We start from the raw sequence: 23,971 nt of genomic DNA, 5'->3' as shown, positions 1-23,971 counted from the left end.
ACATCATTTATTATTATATTGTAATTTGCCCTTTACTGTGCCTATTGTGACAAGATCCTACGATTTATTCAATATGAACTGTGCCTTTAAAAAGAGAGAGAGTGTGTGTGTGTGTGTACTGATTCAGAGAGAGAGCACTGAGCAGCTCGTGAGTTGCCATGGTTATGGAAGGGCAGAGCTATGTGATGGACAGCTGGTGGTCAGCATGTTTGGGATATATACAAGGTCAGCTGGCTTTTTGGACAGACACACAGGAGACACGGAAGAAATAGACACTGGATGAGCTTTGTGTGCCCACAAAAGGGTGGGTTTTGCTTGCAGTGTGGAAAAGGGGTGACTGGTGGAAGGCTCTTGGTCTGTTTAACCCTTGCCCGGGTTGATAGCTTTACCATGTGAAGGCGGTACCCTTTTGTGTGGTCACCGTCGGTGACTTTAACAGGACTTCGGAGGACAATGTGGAAGAATCAACGGCATCGGCTTACTTGGAAAACAAATCATCTCTCTTCCTTCCCTCAAATCTACTCAACTCTGTATCACGAACTGAACTGACTTTATTTCTATGCCATCATAAGACTGTATCATTTACCACCCAAGTTTGAAGAAGTTTGAAGTTTTATATTTACACACTTATATATGTATAAACTCTGCTAAGCTGTTTGATTTATCTAGTTTTATCACTGATTTATGTAGATACTAATAAATAGTGTTTTGTTTGTAGCAAAAACAGACTCCAGGTGTGTTCCATTTCTGCTGGTTCTTTTAACCCATTTACAGGGTACATAACACTATTGTCTTGTTTATTAATTATTGTACTGTCTTGCACTGTTTTGTGCATTTTATGTAGTCCCGTGTAGGTCTGAAGTCTAATGTAGTTTTGTGATGTTTCACGTAGTTTGGTGTAGTTTTGTGTTCTTTCATGTAGCACCATGGTCCTAGAGGAACGTTGTTTCAGATTTACTGTGTACTGTACCAGCAGTTATAGTTGTAATGACAATAAAAGCAACTTGACTTTACATTTGTGTACAGGAAATGACATTAAACAATTTTGAATCTTGAATGTTTTTTTTAATTAAAATGCATTAGCTTTTCTTTTTACCCCCACTCAGTCAATTAAGTATGGCTTAGCTATGAACCTGAAATATTCTTTATTCTTTGCAGAATGACAAAAGAGTTCTTGAAACAGCTCTGCAAGGAACAGAAACTCTACCAGACACCTTATCTGAATGACACACTCTATTTGCACTATAAAGGTTAGTGTTAATTTCAATAAATCTATAAATTCTTATCCAGTAAAGTCTGACCTGAGAATTACCTCCATGGGATTAAAAGATGGCAGATGCAAAATGTCATCAATGTTACCCTCATTTTGTTGATGTAATCATAGTGTTTCCTAACCTTGAATTTAAAAGTAGGTGTATATCATTGCAAACATCAGAGCCCACCGAAATACTGACAAACACAATTCATTCTGAACCTTACTTTAATTTTTCAACCAATTCCATTGCTTTCTACACATATCGAGCCAGCACATTTAAATCTTTCAGCAAATGTTTTCAATTCTGAATGGAATTTCTGTTTTGCCATTAAATTATTTCAAAGAATCATAAAATACAGATGCTACTAGCTGCAGAGTGCTTCCAGCATTTTCTGATTTAGTTTCTGATTTCTAGGATCTGCAGTACTTTACTCTGAGTGAAATTGAATTGACTTTATTACTTACATCCTTCATATACATGAGTAAAAATTCTTACATTACTTCTCTGTCTAAATGTGCAATTTATAGTAATTTATAATAATGTGTTCAACAGGATAGTCAATGTAACACAGAAATACAGTTGTGTCAGCATGACTTAAGCATTCTGATGGCCTGACGGAAGAAGCTGTCCCCGGAGCCTTTTGGTCTTGGCTTTTATGCTGTAGTACCGTTTCCTGGATGGTAGCAGATGGAACAGTTCGTGGTTGGGGTAACTCGGGTAGTAGGAGATGAGCTAAATTGTTAAAATTATGTAATACCAAAAGAGTAGTTTGGTTTCTCCCAGCCTCTGAAGACTGAGTTGTATCCTGATCAAGTATAATTGGAGGACACCTCACAATGGGATGTAGTGGACATGACCATTTTATTGTGGGTGGAGAACATTTGAAGGAAAGTTTAAGCCTAAGTTACAATGTAGTTGCTACAAAAACTATACCTAAAAATTTTCAGTATTTAATTCATTGTGATAGTGATAGATCTTTATAAAATTATAGGGAAGACAGATGGTATCTTCTTCCGAGGGCTATAGTTAAACCGGCCAGTGATCTAGTGGCAACAACACCGGACTTCGAAGTGAATGGTCCAGAGTTAGAATCCAGATGGCTCCTTGTAAGCTTTACAGCTGTGCTGGGTTGAGCGTTGAGCTAACAACTCGGCCTCATAAAAAAGTCGACAGCTATGGAAACAGCAAAAATGCTGCCCAATGCACCACAAGGTGTGAAAAGGAACAACATAGTCATAGAGTTTAAAAAAAATGCCCATTAACTCTACTTCAGCAATTCTCTATTACAATTGCCATATCAGAGTTGGAGTACCCACAGTGCAGATGCAATCTGAGGCCACTATTGAACCTGACCCAGGGAGCTATGAGGCAACAGCATTACCTTCTGTGCCAATGTGCTACCTGGATTAGAGCATATAAGACTAAGATGGAAATTAATATTAAGCTAGTTGGCACATGTGCTATCATAGGCTATACGGTCTGAAGAGCTACCTTCTATGCTATATGATTTTTTAATAATTCTATTTGTCATTAATATGCCTTGGTTTGCAAACTTTACTTAAGTAATGCATCATTATATCTGCATCATTAACTACGGTAGATGCCCAAAGAAAGAGTCAAAACAATTGATTCAGATATAACCTTGATGTGTAATTTCTCCTCAGGTGATTTTGAAAGTTTCTTGAACATAAATTGTACATAATTTATAGTTGATTTGTGTTTTTTTTTCCTTCCTGTGAATGCTGCTTATGTCTGTGATGTGGCTGCAGCTAAGTGTTTCACTGCACCTGTGCATGCATGTAACTGTGCACATGAGAATAAACTCAACATTGAAGACAGTGGGCAATAGTTTCTGAATGTTTGTATTGGCTGCTCTGTTGAACTGATGAGCCATTTTAGGATCACTTCCACACTTTGTGAAAGAAAAGGGTAGCAAGGAACTGCCACATTAGAAAGGTTAGACACAAATTCAAGTACTATTTGTGAATTACATATAATTTTATTTTCCAAGAGCCGAAGGGAAGTAGATGCTAACAAAAGCAAACCTATAAGAGGGATATATTGGCTTGAGGCTACATGCATAGATAAATTTCAGCATCCCAGCATGGGTTTTAGTTTTATTTTATTTGTATTTTGTAAGTTATTAAAGCATTTATACATTACTGCATATTTGTGTGTGTATAAAAACTACTGTTGTTCCAAGGTGGCTGGAGATAATAGTAATAAATGCTTTATTGATCCCTAAGGGGAAATTCTTTCATTACAGCAGCAACATTTAAAAACCTATTTAGCAGAATGCAGACTTAACTAATAACAAAGTACAGAATATTAATATACACAATACTTTACCAATGTGCAATAATTTGCAATAATGTTTGGAGGAAGTGGGAGGACCCAAAGGAGAAATTATTGAGAGTAAGAACTAATTCCGCTAGACGGAGGAGAGTGGTGGTAGAGGAATTCTGTCTTTGAATTCTCCTTTTATTTTTGAATTCTCGTAGAGGAATTCTCCTTTGGCTCCTCCCACTTCCTCCAAGCCAAGGGTGTAGCCATGGGCACCCGTGTGGGTCCCAGTTATGCCTGCCTTTTTGTTGGCTTTGTGGATAAGTCCATGTTCCAAGTCTATACGGGTATCCATCCCCTCTTTTCCTTTGCTACATTGCTAACTGCATTGGCGCTGCCTCCTGCACGCATGCTGAGCTCGTTGACTTCATTAACTTTGCCTCCAACTTTCACCCTGCCCTCAAATTTACCTGGTCCATTTCTGACACCTCCCTCCCCTTTCTTGATCTTTCTGTCTCCATCTCTGGAGACAGCTTATCTACTGATATCTACTTTAAGCCTACAGACTCTCACAGCTACCTGGACTATTCCTCTTCCCACCCTGTCTCTTGCAAAAATGCTATCCCCTTCTCACAATTCCTCCGTCTCCACCGCATCTGCTCTCAGGATGAGGCTTTTCATTCCAGGACGAAGGAGATGTCTTCCTTTTTTAAACAAAGGGGCTTCCCTTCTTCCACCATCAACTGCTCTCAAACGCATCTCTCCCATTTCCCGCACATCTGCCCTCACCCCATCTGCCCACCACCCCACTCGGGATAGGGTTCCCTTTGTCCTCACTTACCACCCCACCAGCCTCCAGGTCCAACGTATAATTCTCCGTAACTTCTGCCACCTCCAACGGGATCCCACTACCAAGCACATCTTTCGCTCTTCCCCCGCTTTCTGCTTTCCGCAGGGATCGCTCCCTACGTGACTCCCTTGTCCACTCGTCCCCCCCATTCCTTCCCACCGATCTCCCTTCTGGCACTTATCCTTGTAAGCGGAACAAGTGCTACACTTGCCCTTACACTTCCTCCCTCACCACCATTCAGGGCCCCAGACAGTCCTTCCAGGTGAGGCAACACTTCACCTGTGAGTCGGCTGGTGTGGTATACTGCGTCCGGTGCTCCCGGTGTGGCCTTTTATATATTGGTGAGACCCAACGCAGACTGGGAGACAGTTTCGCTGAACACCTACGCTCTGTCCGCCAGAGAAAGCAGGATCTCCCAGTGGCCACACATTTTAATTCCACGTCCCATTCCCATTCTGATATGTCTATCCATGGCCTCCTCTACTGTCAAAATGAATCCAAACTCAGGTTGGAGGAACAACACCTTATATACCGGCTGGGTAGCCTCCAACCTGATGGCATGAACATTGACTTCTCTAACTTCCGTTAATGCCCCTCCTCCCCTTCTTACCCCATCCCTGACATATTTAGTTGTTTGTTTTTCTCTCTCTCTCTCTCTCTCTCTCTCTCTCTCTCTCTCTCTCTCTCTCTCTCTCTCTCTCTCTCTCTCTCTCTCTCTCTCTCTCTCTCTCTCTCTCTCTCTCTCTCTCTCTCTCTCTCTCTCTCTCTCTCTCCTCTCCCTCTCCCTCTCCCTCTCCCTCTCCCTCTCCCTCTCCCTCTCCCTCTCCCTCTCCCTCTCCCTCTCCCTCTCCCTCTCCCTCTCCCTCTCTCTCTCTCTCTCCCTCTCTCTCTCCCTCTCTCTCTCCCTCTCTCTCTCCCTCTCTCTCTCCCTCTCTCTCTCCCTCTCTCCCTCTCTCCCTCTCTCCCTCTCTCCCTCTCTCCCTCCCTGCCTGGTCTCCATCTCCCTCTGGTGCTTCCCCCACCCCCCTTTCTTTCTCCTGAGGCCTCCCGTCCCATGATCCTTTCCCTTCTCCAGCTCTGTATCACTTTGACCAATCACCTTTCCAGCTCTTAGCTTCATCCCACCCCCTCCGGTCTTCTCCTATTATTTTGCATTTTCCCCTCCCCCCACTACTTTCAAATCTCTTACTATCTTTCCTTTCAGTTAGTCCTGACAAAGGGTCTCAGCCCAAAATGTCGACAGTGCTTCTCCTTATAGATGCTGCCTGGCCTGCTGTGTTCCACCAGCATTTATGTGTGTTGTTGTTTGAATTTCCAGCATCTGCAGATTTCCTCGTGTATACTGCATATAATTTAGCTTTTATTACTGGCGTTGTTGCCACTCACACCAGTTATCCAGTTGTGTGTCTTCAATTAGCACATACTGCTTTACATTTTTAAGGTTTCTCCTACATTGAGAACCTGGAGGAGTACACTGGGCTGAGGTGTCTGTGGTTGGAGTGCAATGGCCTATTGAAAATTGGGAACCTGGATGCTCAGACAGAGCTACGCAGCCTATTTCTACATCAAAACCTCATTCAAAAAATAGAAAACTTGGAGCCTCTTCAGAAACTGGATTCCTTAAACCTCAGCAACAACTACATAAAAGTCATTATGAACCTCTGTGAGTAAAGCTCAATACACACATGCATATTGCTAAACATGAGATTTAGTTGCAATATAAAGTCATTTCTGTCTTTTCTTTACTGTCATGTTCATATTTCATTACACAATTAACACAGTAACCCAAACAAAATGTTGGAGGGACTCAGTAGCTACAATTGTGTACAATGCTGGTGAACCTGCATTTGGAGTACTAAACTAACCTGTGAAAGGATATTGCAACACTGAGGTAGTCAAAATAGATTTACCAGGATTATTTCTTAGTGTAGGTGCTGCCCAACCTACAGAGTTCCTACAGTGTTTTGTGTGTGTTACTCTGGATTTCCAGCATCTGCAGAATCTCTTATGTTTAGGAGATTGTCTTTTCAAGAGATACTAAGCAGATTGGGTGTGTATTCTTTGTATGTTAGGGGCTCTTCATTTTCCTAACTAGAGGTAGCGGAGCAGCTGTCTCAAAATGCCAGGAAACTGGTTCTATACAGAACTCAAGTGCTGTCTGTGTGGAATTTGCATTCTTCTTGTGACTGTTTAATTTCCCCCAGGTGCTTTATTTTCCACCCAAATCCTAAAAATCGATGCATTGATTGGTTAACTGACCATTACAAATTGCCTCAGTATGTGGGTAAGTGAAAGAACCTGCAGGGAGTTCATGAGAAAGGAAAATAGGATTTAATGTAGGATTGGTGTAAATGGGTGGCTAATGATCAGAACAGCCTTAGTAGGTTGAAGAGCTTATTTCTGTGCTATATATCCCTATGATACCTTAACCCATTTGTATTAATCACATTTACCAGCACTTGGTCCATAACATTCAATGTTTTGGTGGTTCAAATGTTCATTCAGTTGTGTTGTAATGTTGTGAGGGTATCTGCTTCCACCACCCAATTAGGCAGCGCATTTCAGAGTGCAACCATCATTTGGGCGAATATTATAGAACATAAAAGCAAGGATGTAATGTTGAAGTTTTAAAAGCCACTGGTGAGGCCTCACCCAGTTTATTATGAGCAATTTTGGACCCCTTATTTAAGAAAGGATGTGTTGACAGTGGAGAAGGTTCAAACAAGGATTCACAAGAATGATTCTGGGAATGAAAGGGTTATTATATGAAGAGAGTTTGATGCCTCTGAGCCTGTACTCACTGGAATTTAGAAGAATGAGGGAGATCGCATTGAAATCTATTGAATGTTGAAGGGCCTCAATAGAATGGATGTGGAGAGGATATTTCCGATAGTGGGAGAGTCTAGAACCAGAGGGCACAACCTCAGAATAGAGTGAAGCCTATTTAGAAAAGAAATGAGGAGCAATTTGTTTAACCAGAGGATGGTAAATTTATAGAACTCATTGCCACAGTTGGCTATAGAGGCAAGATCATTGGGTGTATTGTAAGGCGGGGGTTGATAGGTTCTTGATTACTCAGGACGTGAAAGTTTATGGGGAGGAGGCAGGATAAAGGGGTTGAGAGGAAAAATGGATCAGCTATGATGAAATAGAAGAGAAGACTCTGCAGGCCAAAAGGCTTAATTCTGCTCCAATCTCTTATGCTCTGATTTTTTTTCCCTCTGCTTCCCTCTATTCCTTTTGCAACTCACCTTGAACCTGTGCTTTTTGGTGTTAACTAGCTCTGACATCAGGAAAGTTTGCTCACTATTCATTCCAACTCTGCTCCGATGGTTTTGTATATCTTTATCATGCCTTCCTTGGGTCCATTCTACTCCAAGGAAACCAACCTAGTTTATACAACCTCTCTTAATAATTTAAATATTCCACCCCAAGTGGATTCCTGGTAAATCTGCTCTGCATCCTCTTCAGTTCATTCATGTCCTTTCTATGGTGCTATGACCAGAATTGTACACGGTATATTACAGTTGTGGCCAAACAAATTTTAAAAAGTTGCTCCAAGACAATCTTCCTCTTATATTCCATATCCTCTTCTGCTGTCAGACTGCTTGCCCGATATCAAGACTTTAATGAAGTGCACATTAACCCAGTGAAACTTTAGAAGGGCTGTGGCCTTGCCAACGGCTGGTATATATTATAAATATTGATCCCATCACCCTAACTATTTCTATCCTAGATTGCAGTCTTAGCATTCCAACCCATAAGATAAGATCCAACCCAATATCTGCTTCATTCTACTGAATAATATCACCCATTTGACCCTTCCTCAGCTATGCATTTATTACATTTCACTGCTCTCTTTCCTCTGCCCCATCTATCCCCTGTAAGTTAGAGTTCACTCAGGACTTTGCTGCAAGTGCTCTGTCACTCACCAGCTCCTATTCCCATTACCCCTAAGGTCTGATCTACATTAGATTGTAAGATATTGGGGATATTGGAGCAGACTTAGGCCATTTGGTCTATCGAATCTGCTACACCATTTCATCATGGCTGATACAATTTTCCTATCAGCTTCAATCTCCTACCTTCTCCCTATATCCCTTGATGCCTTGACCAGTCAAGAATATACCAAACGCTGCCTTAAATATATATAAAGACCTGGCCTCCTCAGTTGCCTGTGGCAACAAATTCACCACACACTGGCTAAAGAAATAACTCCTAATCTCCGTTCTAAAAGAATGTCCCTCTATTCTGAGGCTGTGTCCTCTGGTCTTAGGCTCTCCCGCCGCAGCAAAACATGCTCTCCACGCCCACTCAATCAAGGCCTTTGAGCATTCAATAGGTTTCAATGAGGTCACCCTTTATCTTCTGAATGTTAGTGAATACAGGCCCAGAGTCATTAAATGCTCCTCATATGATAAGCCATTCAATCCTGGAATCATTTTCACGAACCTCCTTTGAGCCCTCTCCAGTTTCAGCACATCCTTTCTAAAATCAGGGACACAAAACTGCTCATGATACTCCAAAGAGAGGCCTCACCAGTGCTTTATAAAGTCTCAACATTGCATCCTTGCCTTTATATTCTAGTCCTCTTGAAATGAATGCTAACATTGCATTTGCCTTCCTCACCACAGACTCAACCTGCAAATTAACCTTAAGAGAATCCTGCACAAGGACTCCTAAATTCCTTTGCATCTCAGCTTTTTGTATTTTCTCTCCATTTAGTCAACCCTTTCATTTCTTCTACCAAAGTGCATGACCATTCACTTCCTGACACTGTATTCCATCTGCCATTTCTTTGCCCATTCTCCTAATTTGTCTAGGTCCTCTTGTAGCCTCTCTAACTCAAAACTGTCTACCTCTCTAGTTATCTTCATATTGTCTGCAAACTTCGCAACAAAGCCATCAATACCATCCACCCAAATTATTGACATATAACGTTTTTAAAAAAAAAATCTGTTTCGATACAGACTCCTGTGGAACACTACTAGTCACCAGCAGCCAACCAGAAAAGACTCCCTTTATCACAAACAAGAGAAGGTCTGCTGATGCTGGAAATCTGAGCAGCACACACAAAATGCTGGACGAATTCAGCAGACCAGGAAGCATCTATGGGCCACTGTTTTATCCATGCTAGAGTCTTTCCATAGGCTTGTAACTTGTTAAGCAGTCTCATGTGTGGCACCTTGTCAAAGGCTTTCTGAAAATCCAAGTATACAACATCAACCAATTCTGCTTTGTCTATCCTGCTTGTTATTTCTTCAAATAATTCCAACAGATTTGTCAGGCAAGATTTTCCCTTCAGGAAATCATGCTGACTACAGCCTATTTTATCATTTGCCTGCAAGTACCCTGAGACTTCATCCGTAACAGTTGACTCCAACATCTTCCCAGCCACTGAGGTCAAGCAAACTGGCCTGTAATTTCCTTTCTTCTGCTTATCTCCATTCTCGAAGAGTGGAATGACATTTGCAATTTTCAAGTCTTTTGGAACCATTGCAGAATCTAATGATTCTTGAAAGATCATTAATAATGCCTCCACATTTTCTTCAACCACCTCTTTCAGAACCCAGGGATGTATAGCATTTGGTCCAGGTGACTTAACTACCTTCAGACATTTCAGTTTCCCAAGACTCTTCTCTCTAACAATGGTAACTTCACACACTTCATGACTCCTGATACCTGGAACTTCCAACATACTGCTAGTGTCTTGCGCAGTGAAGACTGATGGAAATTACTTAGTCCCTCTGCCAATTCCTTGTCCCCTATTACTACCTCTGCAGCATTATTTTCCAGAGGTCTGATATCCACTCTCAGCTCTCTTTTATACTATATATATCAAAGAAACTCTTGGTATCCACTTTAATATTGTTCAGCTTACTTTTGTATTCCATCTTTGTCTTCTTAGTGACTTCTTAATTGCCTTCTGTTGGTTCTTAAAAGCTTCCCAATCCTCTAACTTCCCGCTAAATTTTTGCCCTGTTAGATGCCCTTTCTTTGGCTTTTATGTTGGCTTTGACTTCTCTTGTTAGTCACGATTGTGTCATCTTGCATTTAATCTTGCATTTAGACTACTACTTCCTCTTCAGGATGTTTATGTCCTGTGCATTCTGGATTGCTTCCAGAAATTCCAGCCATTGCTGTTCTATTGTCATTCCTGACAGTTTTCTTTTCCAATCAATTCTGGTCAACTCCTCTCTCATGCCTCTGTAATTCCCTTTACCCCACTGTAGTGTTGTTACATCTAACTTTAGCTTCTCCTTCTCAAATTTCAGGGTGAACTCAATCACATGCCCCTAAGGGTTCTTTTACTTTAAGCTCTAATCAATCAGGCAGGAGGCAGCAAGTGGGAATAAAAGAGGCCTTTTCTGGTTGGCTGCCAGTGACTAGTGGTGTTCCTCAGGGGTTAGTATTGGGACCGCTATTTTTCAGACTGTTTGTTAATGATTTGGACAATGGAATTGATGGCTTTGTGGCAAAGTTTGTGGATGATACAAAGCTAGGTGGAGGTGTAGATAGTGGTGAGGAAGCAATGTGATTGCAACAGGATTTAGACAATTTGGAAGACTGGGCAAAAGTGTGGCAGATGGAATACAGTGTTGGGAACTGTATGATAATGCATTTTGGTAAAAGGACCAATAGTGTGGACTGTTATCTAAAAGGGGAGAAGGTTCAAACATCAGAAGTGCAGAGGACTTAGACTCCCAGAAGGTTGGTAAAATGCAATGTTGGTATTTATTTCAAGGGGAATAGAATATAAAAACGAGGAGATAAAGCTGAGCCTGTATAAGACACTAGTCAGGCTGCACTTGAAGAATTGTCAACAGTTTTAGGCCCCATATCTCAGAAAGGATATGCTGTCATTGGAGAGTCTGGAGGAGGTTCATGAAGTTGATTTCTGGATTAAAGGTGTTAACATAGGAGTGTTTGGCAGCTTTGGGCCTGTACTCATTGGAATTTAAAAGAATGCAGGGGGGATCTCATTGAAACCTACTGAATGTTGGAAGGACTAGATAGGGTGGATGTGGAGACGATGTTTTCAATGGTTGGGCTATCCAGAACTTGAGGGCATAACGTCAAAATTGAGGGACGACCTTTTAGACAGAGGTAAGGAAGAATTTTTTTAACCAGAGTGTAGTGAATCTGTGGAATGGTCTGCCACAGACTACGGTGGAGGCAAAGTCTGTGGGTATACTTAAGACAGAAGTTGATTGTTTCCTGATTGGTCAGGGTATCAAAGGATATGGCGAGAAGGCAGGTTTATTGTGTCAATTGGGATCCAGGATCAGCCATGATGGAATAGCAGAGCATATTTGATGGGTTGAATGGCCTAATTTTACTCCTATTCCTTATGGTTTTACAGTCTTCTGATGCTATGTCATGTCTTCTGAATGATTTGATCTCATTTTTTACCAAAAGAGCAGCACTGCCTTCAGCCTTCCTGCCTATCTGATTGATATAATGTGTATTCTTGGACATTAAGCTCCCAGCTATAATCTTCTCAGTCATGATTCAGTGATGCCTACAATATCATACATGACAATCTGCAACTGTGCTACAAGTTCATCTGTCTTGTTCCATATACTGGGCACATTCATGTATTCACCTTTATCGACTTAGTCTGCCTCTTGCATTGCAACTTATCCTGTTGACTGCAATTTTGACCTATGAGCAGCCTCTCCTCACTACACATTGCCTCTGTTTATAAACCAGGTACCTCATTTTCAGCACTATCATCTGCCTTTCCTATGGTATTTCTTGCATTGAAATCTGTACAGCTCAGAACACTAGTCAGTCCATGGTCAACCTTTTGATTCCTAATATTGTCTGAGGTCTTGCCAACATCTACCTCCACAATCTCTCCACTAACTGTTTTGGCACTCTGGTTCCCATCCCCCTGCAACTCTAGTTAAACTCCACCGTGCAGCCTTAACAAATCTTCCTGCTATGATATTAGTCCTCCGCCAGTTCAGATGCAAGCTATCCCTTCTATACAGGTCCCACTTTCCCTGGAAGAGAGCCCAATGATCCAAAAATCTTATACCCTCCCTCATACACCAACTCCTTGGCTACATATTAAACTCTATAATCTTCGTAGTTCAGGCCTTTCCAGCACGTGACATGGATAGCTGTCCTGAGATCACAACCCTGTAGGTCCCTTTAACTTAGCACCTAACTCCCTGAATTCTCTATGCAGATGACGACTTCTGGCTGTTCACCCATCTACTTAATAATGCTGAGAACACGATCCAAGATATTCTGAACCCTGGCTCCCGGAAGGCAACATACCATCCGGGAATCTTGTTCTTGCCCACAGAATCTCCTGTCTGTTCCCCTATCACCACAGCATGCTTCTCCCACTTCCCTCTGAGTCACAGAACCAGACTCAGTGCCAGAGATTGACCACTGTGACTTTCATTTGTTAGGTCAACTCCCTCCACCTCCACCTACAAGATCCAAAATGATATACTTGTTGTTGAGGAGGATTGCCACAGGTTACTATGCCCCAGAATCTTAGCTTGGAATCCCAATTCCTTACAACAATTCTATAATTCCCATTCTCAATTTAGTTCTTCCATGCCCTAGCCTCTACTTATTTCTAAACCTTCCTCCGGTCCCTTATATCGTACTTATCCCTTCTGTTCTGCTTCACTTCTGATGTCTACCTTTGGCACACAGTGATTGCTTGACTTAAGATGTTGAACCCCAAGCTTCTCTGCCTATGGGTTTACCACTGTCTCCTTCTGAAAATGCTTTGACAACCCAATAACTTCTTGAGCCATTTCAATACATTAAATGAGCAGTATGACGATAAGGAGCAAGCAGTTTGTCTGTTTTCTGGCCCTCATACTGAAGAGGTTCCTTTAATTTTAGAGTGGTTTAGTGCAAGGAATGGATACACGAAAGTGGGGGTATCAAACATTTCCATTATTTTGTATGGTTTCAGATGTATGATGCAGAATTGATAATGTAACAACTCCTTATTTCTTGGCTGTAGTAACCTTGTTTTTCTCTCAGCCTGCCTGCCAGTGCTCAGTACTTTGCAACTGGCTCACAACCAGCTATGTAAGGTGCAGGACATTGAACATCTAAAGCAGTGCCCTAGCTTGAGTGTTCTTGATCTTTCATACAACAAGCTTGATGACCCTGAAATTATCACTGTCTTTGAGAAGATGCCGAATATAGTAAGTGTTTTTTCTGCCTATTTGTGTGAAAACTATTTATTTTAAATGTAGGGGGTAATGCAGAGCTCAAATCTGAGCTATGTGGGCTGAAAGCATTTTATTTACCGAAAACACTATTTTACATTTCCAGATCATTTATGAAAGTTATACAATGATGTGAATTAAATTACTGGTCTCTCATATTCACTTCTGGACTTTGGATTTGAACCTTGCCCAGGCAGATATGACAAAAGACTCTTCAGAGTGGGTCTGTGGGGCTTGAACTCAGCATATCCAGAATATGCACAGGTGAAGCCTGGGGCAGATTGGCTCAATTCACAGTGAATATTGGGCAAGTTGTGAGAGGCTCAGTGACCAACTCCTGCTCCTGTTTTCTTGTGCTCTTAAAAGTGCAGCATTCAGTGTACAGTTGACAAGAGTAGTGCAGCATCTAGTGGGGAGGAAGAAAGAAGCTTTCTTAGTGTTTAGGAAGTAGCAGGCTCTCGGGAATTACAAGGTAGCCATGAAGGAGCTGAAGAATGGACTTAGGAGAGCTGGAAGTGGGCATGAGAATGATTAAGGAAAACCCATGACATTCTGCATGTTTGCAAAGAACAGGAAGATGACTAGCATGAGGAAGTAGGGAGCTCCTTAATAAATACTTTGCCTCAGTATTCACAAGTGAGAGGGACCTTCACATTTGTGAGTGCAGGGCAAAACAGACTGATATGCTTGAACAAATTGGTGTTAAGAAAAAGGATGTGCTGGGACTTTCAGAAAAACATTAGATTAGATAAATCCCCAGTGCTGGGTAGAATATACCTCAAGTAACTATGGGAAGCAAGGGAAGAGATTTTTGCACCTTTGTGGGTTATCTTTACGACTTCAGTAGCCATTATAGTATCAGATAATTGGAATATTCCAAATGTTATTCTTTAGCTAAAGAATGGATGCGGGAATAACTCTGGGAATTATAGACCAGTGAGTCTTACTTCAATGGTGGGCAAATTATTGAGAAGATTCTTAGAGACAGGATTTATGAGCATTTGGGGAAGCATAGTCTAATTAGGGATAGTCATTATGGGTTTGTGAGAAGTGGGTCATGCCTCACAAACCTTACTGAATTCTTTGAAGATGTGATAAAGAACATTGAAGGTAGAACTGTGAATTTATTTTATTTATTATATTATATTTTTATTTATTTAGTGACACAGCGTAACCTAGATCCTTCTGGCCTTTCAAGCCACACCACCCCAGCAATCCCTCAACCCCAATTTTTATCCTCTGAGAAGGTATAGAGACTGCTTACAGAACGGTGCTCGAATTGAATGCCAAACTCCATAAGACCATAGGACATAGGAACAGGATTATGCCATTTAGCACATCAAGTCTGCGCCACCATTCCATCATGGCTGATCCTGGATCATACTCAACCCCATACAATCGCCTTCTCTTTTTTTATCAATCTTTTTTATTAGTTAAATAAAAAAAAGTACATATATAAAAAAAACACGAGGAGAACTGTCTCAAAAATCTGTATCAATAACAATTCAAATAAAAGGAAAAATAAACATTATCACGATCATACATAGAATTAATCTAATAGTATATAATAAAAGATAATTGAATCTCCTCTTATCCATAACAAGAAGAAAAAGATAAAAAAAAACTTTTATAATTGAAATGTACATTGAAAAAAAACCCAAAACACAAAAAAACCACAAAAAAAAAAATACTGGGCAGCTCATCTTGAGAGTAAAAGCAGGAAAAAAGGAAAAACCTTCTGATCAAATCCAGAAAATTCAAAAAGTTAACTGGAAGGGCCATAAGTCAGAGCCTGTGAAAATATTGAATAAAGAGTCGCCAAATTTTAAAATCAGACAAAATGGGGAAGGACTAACTTTGAAGGGATGAGGCAGGAGCTAGCGAGAGTAAATTGGAAACAGTTGTTCAAAGGGGAAAGCACAGAAGTAATGTGGGAGGCGTTTAGGGACCACTTCAGCTGGGTTCAGGATAGGTTTGTCCCACTGAGGCAAGGGAAAAATGGTAGGAAAAGGGAACCGTGGCTGACGAAACATGTGAGGCAACTTGTCAAGAGAAAAAAGGAAGCATATGTTAGATATAAAAAGCAGGAAGTAGGAGGGGCTTATGAGAAATATAGGATAGCCAGGGAGGAGCTAAAGAAAGGACTTAGGAAAGCTCGAAGGGGGCATGAGAAGGCCTTGGCATGTAGCATTAAGGAGAACTCCAAGGCGTTCTATGCGTATGTGAAGAATAGGAGGATGACGAGAACGAAGGTGGGACCGCTAAAGGATAAAGAGGGCAACATGAGCCTGGAGGCGCAGGAGGTTGGGGAGGTCCTAAATGAATACTTTGCTTCAGTATTCACAAGTGAGAAGGATCTTCATCAGGATGAGGTCGAAGTAGAGTGGGCCTGTGTGCTGGACAATGTGGAGATTAAGGAAGAAGTAGTGCTGGATCTTCTTAAAAACATTAAGATTGATAAATCCCCAGGGCCGGATATGATACACCCCAGGTTGTTGTGAGAATTGAGAGAAGAAATCACAGGAGCATTAGCTATGATCTTTGAATCCTCTTTGGCTGCAGGGGAAGTGCCGGAGGACTGGAGAATAGCAAATGTAGTTCCCTTGTTTAAAAACGGTAATAGGGAGAAACCTGGGAACTATAGACCAGTGAGTTTTACGTTGGTGGTCTGCAAACTACTGGAAACAATTCTTAAGGATAGGATCTACGAGCATTTGGAGAAGTACAGTCTACTCATGGATAGTCAACATGGCTTTGTGAAGGGCAGGTCATGCCTCACGAGCCTGACTGAGTTTTTTGAAGAGGTTGCAAAAGAAATTTATGAGGGTAGGGCAGTGGATGTGGTCTACATGGACTTCAGCAAAGCATTTGACAAGGTCCCTCATGAGAGACTCATCCAGAAAGTCATGAGGCATGGGATAAGTGGAACCTTGGCTGTTTGGATAAAAAATTGGCTTAAAGGAAGAAAGCAGAGGGTAGTCATAGAAGGAAAGTATTCTGCCTGGAGGTCAGTGACTAGTGGAGTGCCTCAGGGATCTGTCCTGGGAACCCTGCTATTTGTGATTTTTATAAATGACCTGGATGTAGAGGCGGAAGGATGACACAAAGATTGGAGGAGTTGTGGATGAAGGTTACATCATCCACAAATCCACAAGAAGTTGTGGATGTAGGTGGTCGAAGGTTACAAGAGGATATAGACAGGCTGCAGAGTTGGGCAGAAAAACAGCAGATGGAGTTCAATCCGGACAACTGTGAGGTGATGCATTTTGGAAGGACAAACCAGAAGGCTGAGTACAGGATTAATGGTCAGTTACTTAAGAGTGTGGATGAACAAAGGGACCTTGGGGTTCAAATCCATACATCCCTCAAGGTCGCTGCACAGGTTGATAGGGTAGTTAAGAAGGCCTATGGGTTGCTAGGCTTCATTAACAGGGGGATTGAGTTCAAGAGTAGAGAGGTCATATTGCAACTCTACAAATCTCTGGTGAGACCGAACTTAGAGTATTGTGTTCAATTCTGGTCACCTCATTATAGGAAGGATGTGGAAGCTATGGAGAGGGTGCAGAGGAGATTTACCAGGATGTTGCCTGGATTGGAGAACAAGTCATATGAAGCAAGGTTAGCTGAGCTGGGACTTTTCTCTTTGGAGCGTAGAAGAATGAGAGGGGACTTGATAGAGGTCTACAAGATTATGAGAGGGATAGACAGGGTGGATAGTCAGTACATGTTTCCCAGGACATCAATAGCAAACACCAGAGGGCATATGTACAAAATTAAGGGAGGGAAGTTTAGGGGAGACATCAGGGGTAAGTTTTTTACACAGAGGGTTGTGAGTGCTTGGAATGACTTACCAGGGATGGTGGTGGAGGCTAAAACATTATGGGTATTTAAGAGCCTCTTGGACAGGCACATGGATGAAAGAAAAATGGAGGGTTATGGGGTAGTGTGGGTTTAATACTTTTTTTTAAAAGGATTAAATGGGTCAGCAGAACATGGAGGGCTGAAGGGCCTGTACCGTGCCGTAGTGTTCTATGGTTTTAAGTTTCCTCAAATTTAAAGGATGTATCCAATGTCTAAACTTAAACAGGACATAATGGAGGAAGGCCAAAAAAAGACAGTAGGTGGACTAGAATCCTTCCAATTAAGCAGAATGGCTCTCCTAGCCAATAAAGTTGTAAAAGCTGTCATCCGTTGAGTGGAAGCAGGAATATCTCCTGCTTCTGATGGAATAATCCCTAAAATTGCTGTTAATAGATTCGGTTGAAGATCCAAATTCAAGATTTTGGATAAAGTTTTAAAGACTTCTTTCCAAAAATTATCTAACTTGATACAAGACCAGAACATATGTGTTCAAGTAGCCACCTCAATATTACATCTATTACAAAGTAAGATGGCGCCGGTAACTGGCGACTCTGCGTGTGCTGTCCTGAGCAAACTGCCCTCTACACTATCCTATACCCGAGAAACCCTTCTAAACCTCCAATTTGCTACATCTAGCAAGATCGACAACACCCTGGTGAAGTTACTGACCCAGCTGGAGATCATCGACATGCCAGAATTACTTCAACTCCAGACTGTACCTGGACCCAATCGTCATTCCCGATCACCACGTTCCCGGTGACTCGCAGCCTGCTACCGTGTCGGAGCGCCAGGAGACATGGCCTATTCTGACCAGCACCTCTCCGAAGCAGACAACCACACAGAAGTGATGTCGGAGACTTCAAGATACTGCAGACGTTACCCTGGAGCGACCACAGTAGAGCCTCGTTGTTGGCTGTCCACAGCTGCTGGAAGTGAGGCCTCTGCCGCCGACCTCGGAAATTGAGCTCGGGGCTCGGATGGAGCGGAGACCTCCGCAACCATGACACAGTTCACGGACTTGTTTCAGCCGGCAGCCTGGCCCTCCGGGATTAAGTGTCGGCTTCGGGGCCCGACCCGATGACAGGCCAGGCCCCTGACAGTTGCAAGTGGCTGCGGAGCCTCCCCCGTCACTCGGCCCAACCTGGAGCACCCGATGACGCGACCCGCCGATCGATCCCCGCAGGACACGTCCACCAACCTGAAAGAGCTGCCAACAACACACTGCATCGATGGAAACCTGGAAAGATGCACAAATTACCGAGGAAGCGTGGGAAAAGAGCTGGGCTGCTGGTCAGATTGAAGTGGAGGGGCTTTAGGATCCCTCTGCCCACCATCCTACTAGCTAATGTGCAAGCCATAGAGAACAAGGTGGATGATCTTAAAGGGAGACTCACCTACTGCAGGGAGATGCAGAACTGCTGTGTATCCTGTTTCACAGAAACCTGGCTCTCCCCTGCCACCCCTGACTGTGCCATCTGACCAGAGGGATTTTTGATCCATCGGATGGACCGCATGGTGTCTTCGGGCAAGGCAAAGGGAGGTGGAGTCTGCCTACTGATCAACACTGCATGGTGCTCAGACACAGTGGCACTGACAAGCTCCTGCAGTCCGGACCTGGTGTGGTAAACTATGTATACCTGTCTGGACACGCCCCTCTGCTGACTGCTCTGTACCCCTGTATAAAGGTGATTGGGATACTGCTCCTCCCTCAGTCTTCGACATGTTGTGATCCCTTTTCGCTGTTAATAAAAGCCTATCGTTCACTTCCAGTCTCCTAGAGTTATTGATGGTGCATCACCTGGAGCATCTGTCGGTGAAGTGTCGTCCCTATTATCTACCATGGGAATTCACCTTGGTAATACTGACAGCGGTCTACATTATCCCCCAGGCAGACGTGGAGTGTGCTGTGAATACACTGTATGCCAATATCAGTGAACTTGAGACCAGGTATCCGGAGGCTTTGCTCATTACAGCCGGGGACTTTAACCAGGCCAACCTCAGAAAAGCGCTGCCAAAGTTATACCAACATGTCTCCTGCTCCACTAGAGGCCCGACTATACTTGACCACTGCTACACAGCAGTCAAAGATGCCTACCATTCCGTCCAACGGCCTCACTTCGGAAAATCGAACTATCGGGCCGTACCCCTCCTCCCGGCTTACAAACAGAAACTGAAGTGGGAGGTCACGGTCACAAAAGTGGTGTTGCATTGCTCAGAGGAAACGGATGAGGTCCTCCGTGACAGCTTTGAATCGGTGGACTCGTTAGTATTCAAGGACTCGGCAGCTAACCTCGATGAGTATGCCTCAGCTGTCATGGACTTTATCTGGAAATGCAGAGGACTGTGTGTCTCGCAAGATGATCCAGGTATTCCCTAACTGGAAACCTTGGATGAATTATGAGGTCCAGTCCCTTTTGAAGGCTAGAGCTGTGGCTTTTAGGTCCGGAGATACCAGTCGCTACATGGAATCCAGGCGTGAACTCCGGAAAGCCATTAAGGGCGCCAAGAGGCAATATCGAGCCAAGTTGGAAGCCCAGGCTAACCAGAGGGATGCCAGTAGACTATGACAGGGTCTAAATGAGATCACTGGGCGCAAAGAAAAGGCTGGGAATATCAATAACTGTTGTGCTTCTCTTCCTGACGAACTTAACGTATTCTACGCAAGATTCGAACAGAAGAGGAGCGTCCCACCCCCTCTGGATGAACCGGACCTGGTGGCATCAAGATTCGTCGTCCCGAGGAAGATGTTAGAAGAGCCTTCCTGAAGATAAATCCAAGGAAGGTGACGGGCCCAGATGGCGTCCCGGGACAGGTTCTCTGGGCCTGTGCAAGCGAGCTAGCTGGAGTGTTTGCTGATATCTTCAACTGCTCCCTGCTTCAGTCTATGATTCCTTCTTGTTTTAAGAAGGCAACGATAATCCCAGTGCTGAAGAAAAGCAAGGTGGCATGCCTGAATGACTACCAACTGTGGCTCTAACATCAATTGCTATCAAGTGCTTTGAGCGATTGGTTATGGCACACATCAACCATAACCTACCAGTCAACCTCGATGCTTTGCAATTCGCCTACCGAAGCAACGGGTCAACGGCAGATGCCATCTCTCTAGCACTACGTTCCTCTTTAGAACACCTGGAGAATAAAGACATATGTAAGGCTCCTATTCATCGACTACAGCTCTGCCTTTAATACCATCATTCCAAATAAACTGATTCCTAAGCTCCAGAACCTGGGTCTTAGCACTCAGATCTGCAGCTGGATCTTCAACTTCCTCACAGACAGGACCCAGGCTGTAAAAATAGGGGACAAGCGCTCCTCTACAATCACTCTGAGCACCGGTGCCCCACAAGGCTGTGTACACAACCCCCTGCTGTACTCACTGTACACCCATGATTGTGTAACCAAGTTTCCATCGAACTCAATATATAAGTTTGCTGATGACACTACAATTGTAGGCCGCATCTTGGGTAATGATGAGTCTGAGTACAGAGAGGAAATTAAGAACCTGGTGGCATGGTGCGAAGACAATAACCTATCCCTCAACGTCAGCAAGACAAAGGAATTGGTTGTTGACTTCAGAAGGAGTAGCGGACCGCACAACCCCATCTATATCGGTGGTGCGCTGGTGGAACAGGTCAAAAGCTTTAAGTTCCTTGGGATGAATATCACAAATGACCTGACTTGGTCTAACCAAGCAGAGTCCACTGTCAAGAAGGCCCACCGGCGCCTTTACTTCCTGAGAAAGCTGAAGAAATTTGGCCTGTCCCCTAAAACCCTCACTAATTTTTATAGGTGCACCATAGAAAGCATTCTTCTAAGGTGCATCACAACCTGGTATGGAAGTTGTCCTGTCCAAGACTGGAAGAAGCTGCAGAAGATCGTGAACATAGCCCAGCACATCACACAAACCAATCTTCCATCCTTGGACTCACTTTACACCACACGCTGTCGGAGCAGTGCTGCCAGGATAATCAAGGACAAGACCCACCCAGCCAACACACCTTTTGTCCCACTTCCCTCCGGGAGAAGGTTCAGGAGCATGAAGATTTGTACGGCCAGATTTGGGAACAGCTTCTTTCTGTGATAAGACTGCTGAACAGATCCTGACCCGGATCTGAGCTATACTTCCAAATATCCGGACCTGATTTGCACTACCTTACTTTCCCTTTTCTATTTTCTAATTATGATTTGTAATTTAAATTTTTTATTTTATTATATTTACTTTGATTTGTACTTCAGGGAGCATGAAGCGCAGAAACAAATATCACTGTGGTGATTGTATGCTCTAATATCAATTGTTTGGTGATAATAAAGTAAGTATAAATAGGATTAATATTGGAAAAAATACAGGCTAATTTATCTTTTGACATATGGGCCCGATGCACTACCTTGAACTGTATCAAGGAATGACGGGCGCAAATGGAAGAAGTATTTACCAAATTAAAAATTTTATCCCATTGATTATCTGAAAGAGACTTCTGAAACTCCATTTTCCATGCAGCTTTAATTTTATCATTAGCTAACATACGGAAATTCAATAGCCGTTTATAAATTACAGCTATCAGTCCTTTTTGAAATGGTTTGACCTGAAAAAGAGTATCAATTATATTAGGTGAATAAGCCAAGGGAAAATCTGGAAGCAAACTACGTACAAAATACCTAATTTGTAAATATCTAAAAGTGTGTATTAGATAGATCATATTTATCCACTAACTGAGTAAAAGACATTAAACAGTTTTCCATGAACAAATCTAAAAAAAGTTACTATTCCTTTGGATTTCCAAATTGAAAAGGTCTGATTGAAAATTGAAGCTTTAAAAAAATAATTAAGATGAATTTTACTAGAAAGAGCAAAATTATTCAAATCAAAGGATCTACGAAACTGAAACCAAATTCTTAATGTATGTTTAATAATAGAATTCTGGTCTCGACTACCAATCTTAGAAAGCAAAGAAGGAAGAGGATCTCCAAGAGGCCAAAGACTACCCCTTCACTGAGTTTTTATCCAGATCTACCCATAAGGGACAGTCATGTATATCCGAAAAATGAATCCAAAAAGAAATATAACGAATATTAATTGCCCAGTAGTACATTCTAAGGTTTGGCAAGGCCATACCACCAAATTTTTTTAAGCAGTCACCTTCTCACCATATCCTTTGATGCCCTGCCCGATCAAGAAAGGATCAGCTTCTGTCTTAACTATACCCATGGACTTGGCTTCCACTGCAGTCTTGTGGCAGACCATTCTACAGATTCACTACTCTCTGGCTAAAAAAAAAAATTCTCCTTACCTCTGTTCTAAAAGGTCATCCCTAGATTTTGAGGCTGTGTTCTCTCGTTCTGGATACTCCCCACCATAGGAAACATCCTTTCCACATCCACCCTATTTAGCCCTTTCAACGTTCAGTAGGTTTCAGTGAGATCCCCTCGCATTCTTCTAAAGTGCAATGAGTACAGGCCCAAAGCTGTTACTCCTTTCCTGGAATCATCCTCGTGAGCCTTCTCTGGACTCTCTCCAATAACAACGCATTATTTCTGAGATATGGGGCCCAAAACTATTGATAATTCTTCAAGTGCAGCCTGACTATTGTCTTATAAAGGCTCAGCATTATCTCCTTGTTTTTAAATTCTATTCCCCGTCAAATAAATGGCAATATTACATTTGCCTTTTTTTTTACCACAGACTCAACCTGTAAATTAACCTTCTGGGAGTCTTGCACGAGGACTCCTAAGTCCCTCTGCACCTCTGATATTTGAACCTTCTACCCATTTAGATAATAGTCCACACTATTGTTCCTTTTACTAAAATGCATTATCATACAGGTAGAAGAAGTCAAAGAGAGACTAGTGGGGGGAAAAGTATGAGTGTGACTAGGTAGCATTAGCAACATAAAAGCTTGGTAAAAGGAAGCTTGAACTCACCAGCATTGTGCAGTGACAGAAATGATAGAAGGCTTGCTGTGAAATGGGCACTGACTTGCTTTCCAGCTATTGCTAATGCCTGCATTCATTGTTTTCAGTGTACTGCACAGCAGATGTGCTGCTAGATTTCTTATGTACTGTACAGCCTGTTTTCCACTTTTAATACAGCGTGTTTTGAACCTGATGGGAAATGAAGTCACAAAAAAAATCCCAAACTACAGGAAGATGTTGACTGTGCGCCTGAAGCAGCTAACATACCTGGATGACCGTCCAGTTTTTCCAAAAGACAGGTAAGTAATTGGGTGGCACTTGTGTTGGTTAAAGTCACACCTGTTACTGTAACTTATTTTGTGTAACAAGTATTGTTCCTTGGGCAGACTGGTGTGGAGTCCCTTGCTCTAGAATTATACTGGGAAACTGGTAGATTGAAATGCATAAAGCACTACTAATGCGTTATTTCACATGATACTGTATTGCATAGTGTGGCACTGAATTGCCATACATATTTCAGTCTGCTATTTTCATCTAGGGGAATCCTCTACCCATTTGACACAGATGTATGCAGTAGTATCAGATGACTTACAATATGAGGG

The 23,971-nt window shown here is 42.5% G+C and overlaps 1 protein-coding gene across 5 annotated transcripts in view; it reads left to right on the top strand.

The window, feature by feature from the left end:
• Positions 1 to 23,971, top strand: part of LOC140740442 (dynein axonemal assembly factor 1-like) — a 186,088-nt gene that overhangs the window by 92,796 nt on the left and 69,321 nt on the right. For all 5 annotated transcript variants that reach the window (XM_073069579.1, XM_073069576.1, XM_073069580.1 and 2 more), the window contains 4 exons: positions 1,159 to 1,250; positions 5,831 to 6,052; positions 13,408 to 13,574; positions 23,547 to 23,668. In XM_073069579.1, the coding sequence (XP_072925680.1) occupies positions 1,159 to 1,250; positions 5,831 to 6,052; positions 13,408 to 13,574; positions 23,547 to 23,668 (603 nt within the window). The remainder of the gene's footprint in view (positions 1 to 1,158; positions 1,251 to 5,830; positions 6,053 to 13,407; positions 13,575 to 23,546; positions 23,669 to 23,971) is intronic.

Source organism: Hemitrygon akajei, chromosome 17, assembly GCF_048418815.1.
Source record: "Hemitrygon akajei chromosome 17, sHemAka1.3, whole genome shotgun sequence".
Taxonomy (NCBI): domain Eukaryota; kingdom Metazoa; phylum Chordata; class Chondrichthyes; order Myliobatiformes; family Dasyatidae; genus Hemitrygon; species Hemitrygon akajei.
This window is presented reverse-complemented; position numbering and strand designations above follow the sequence as displayed.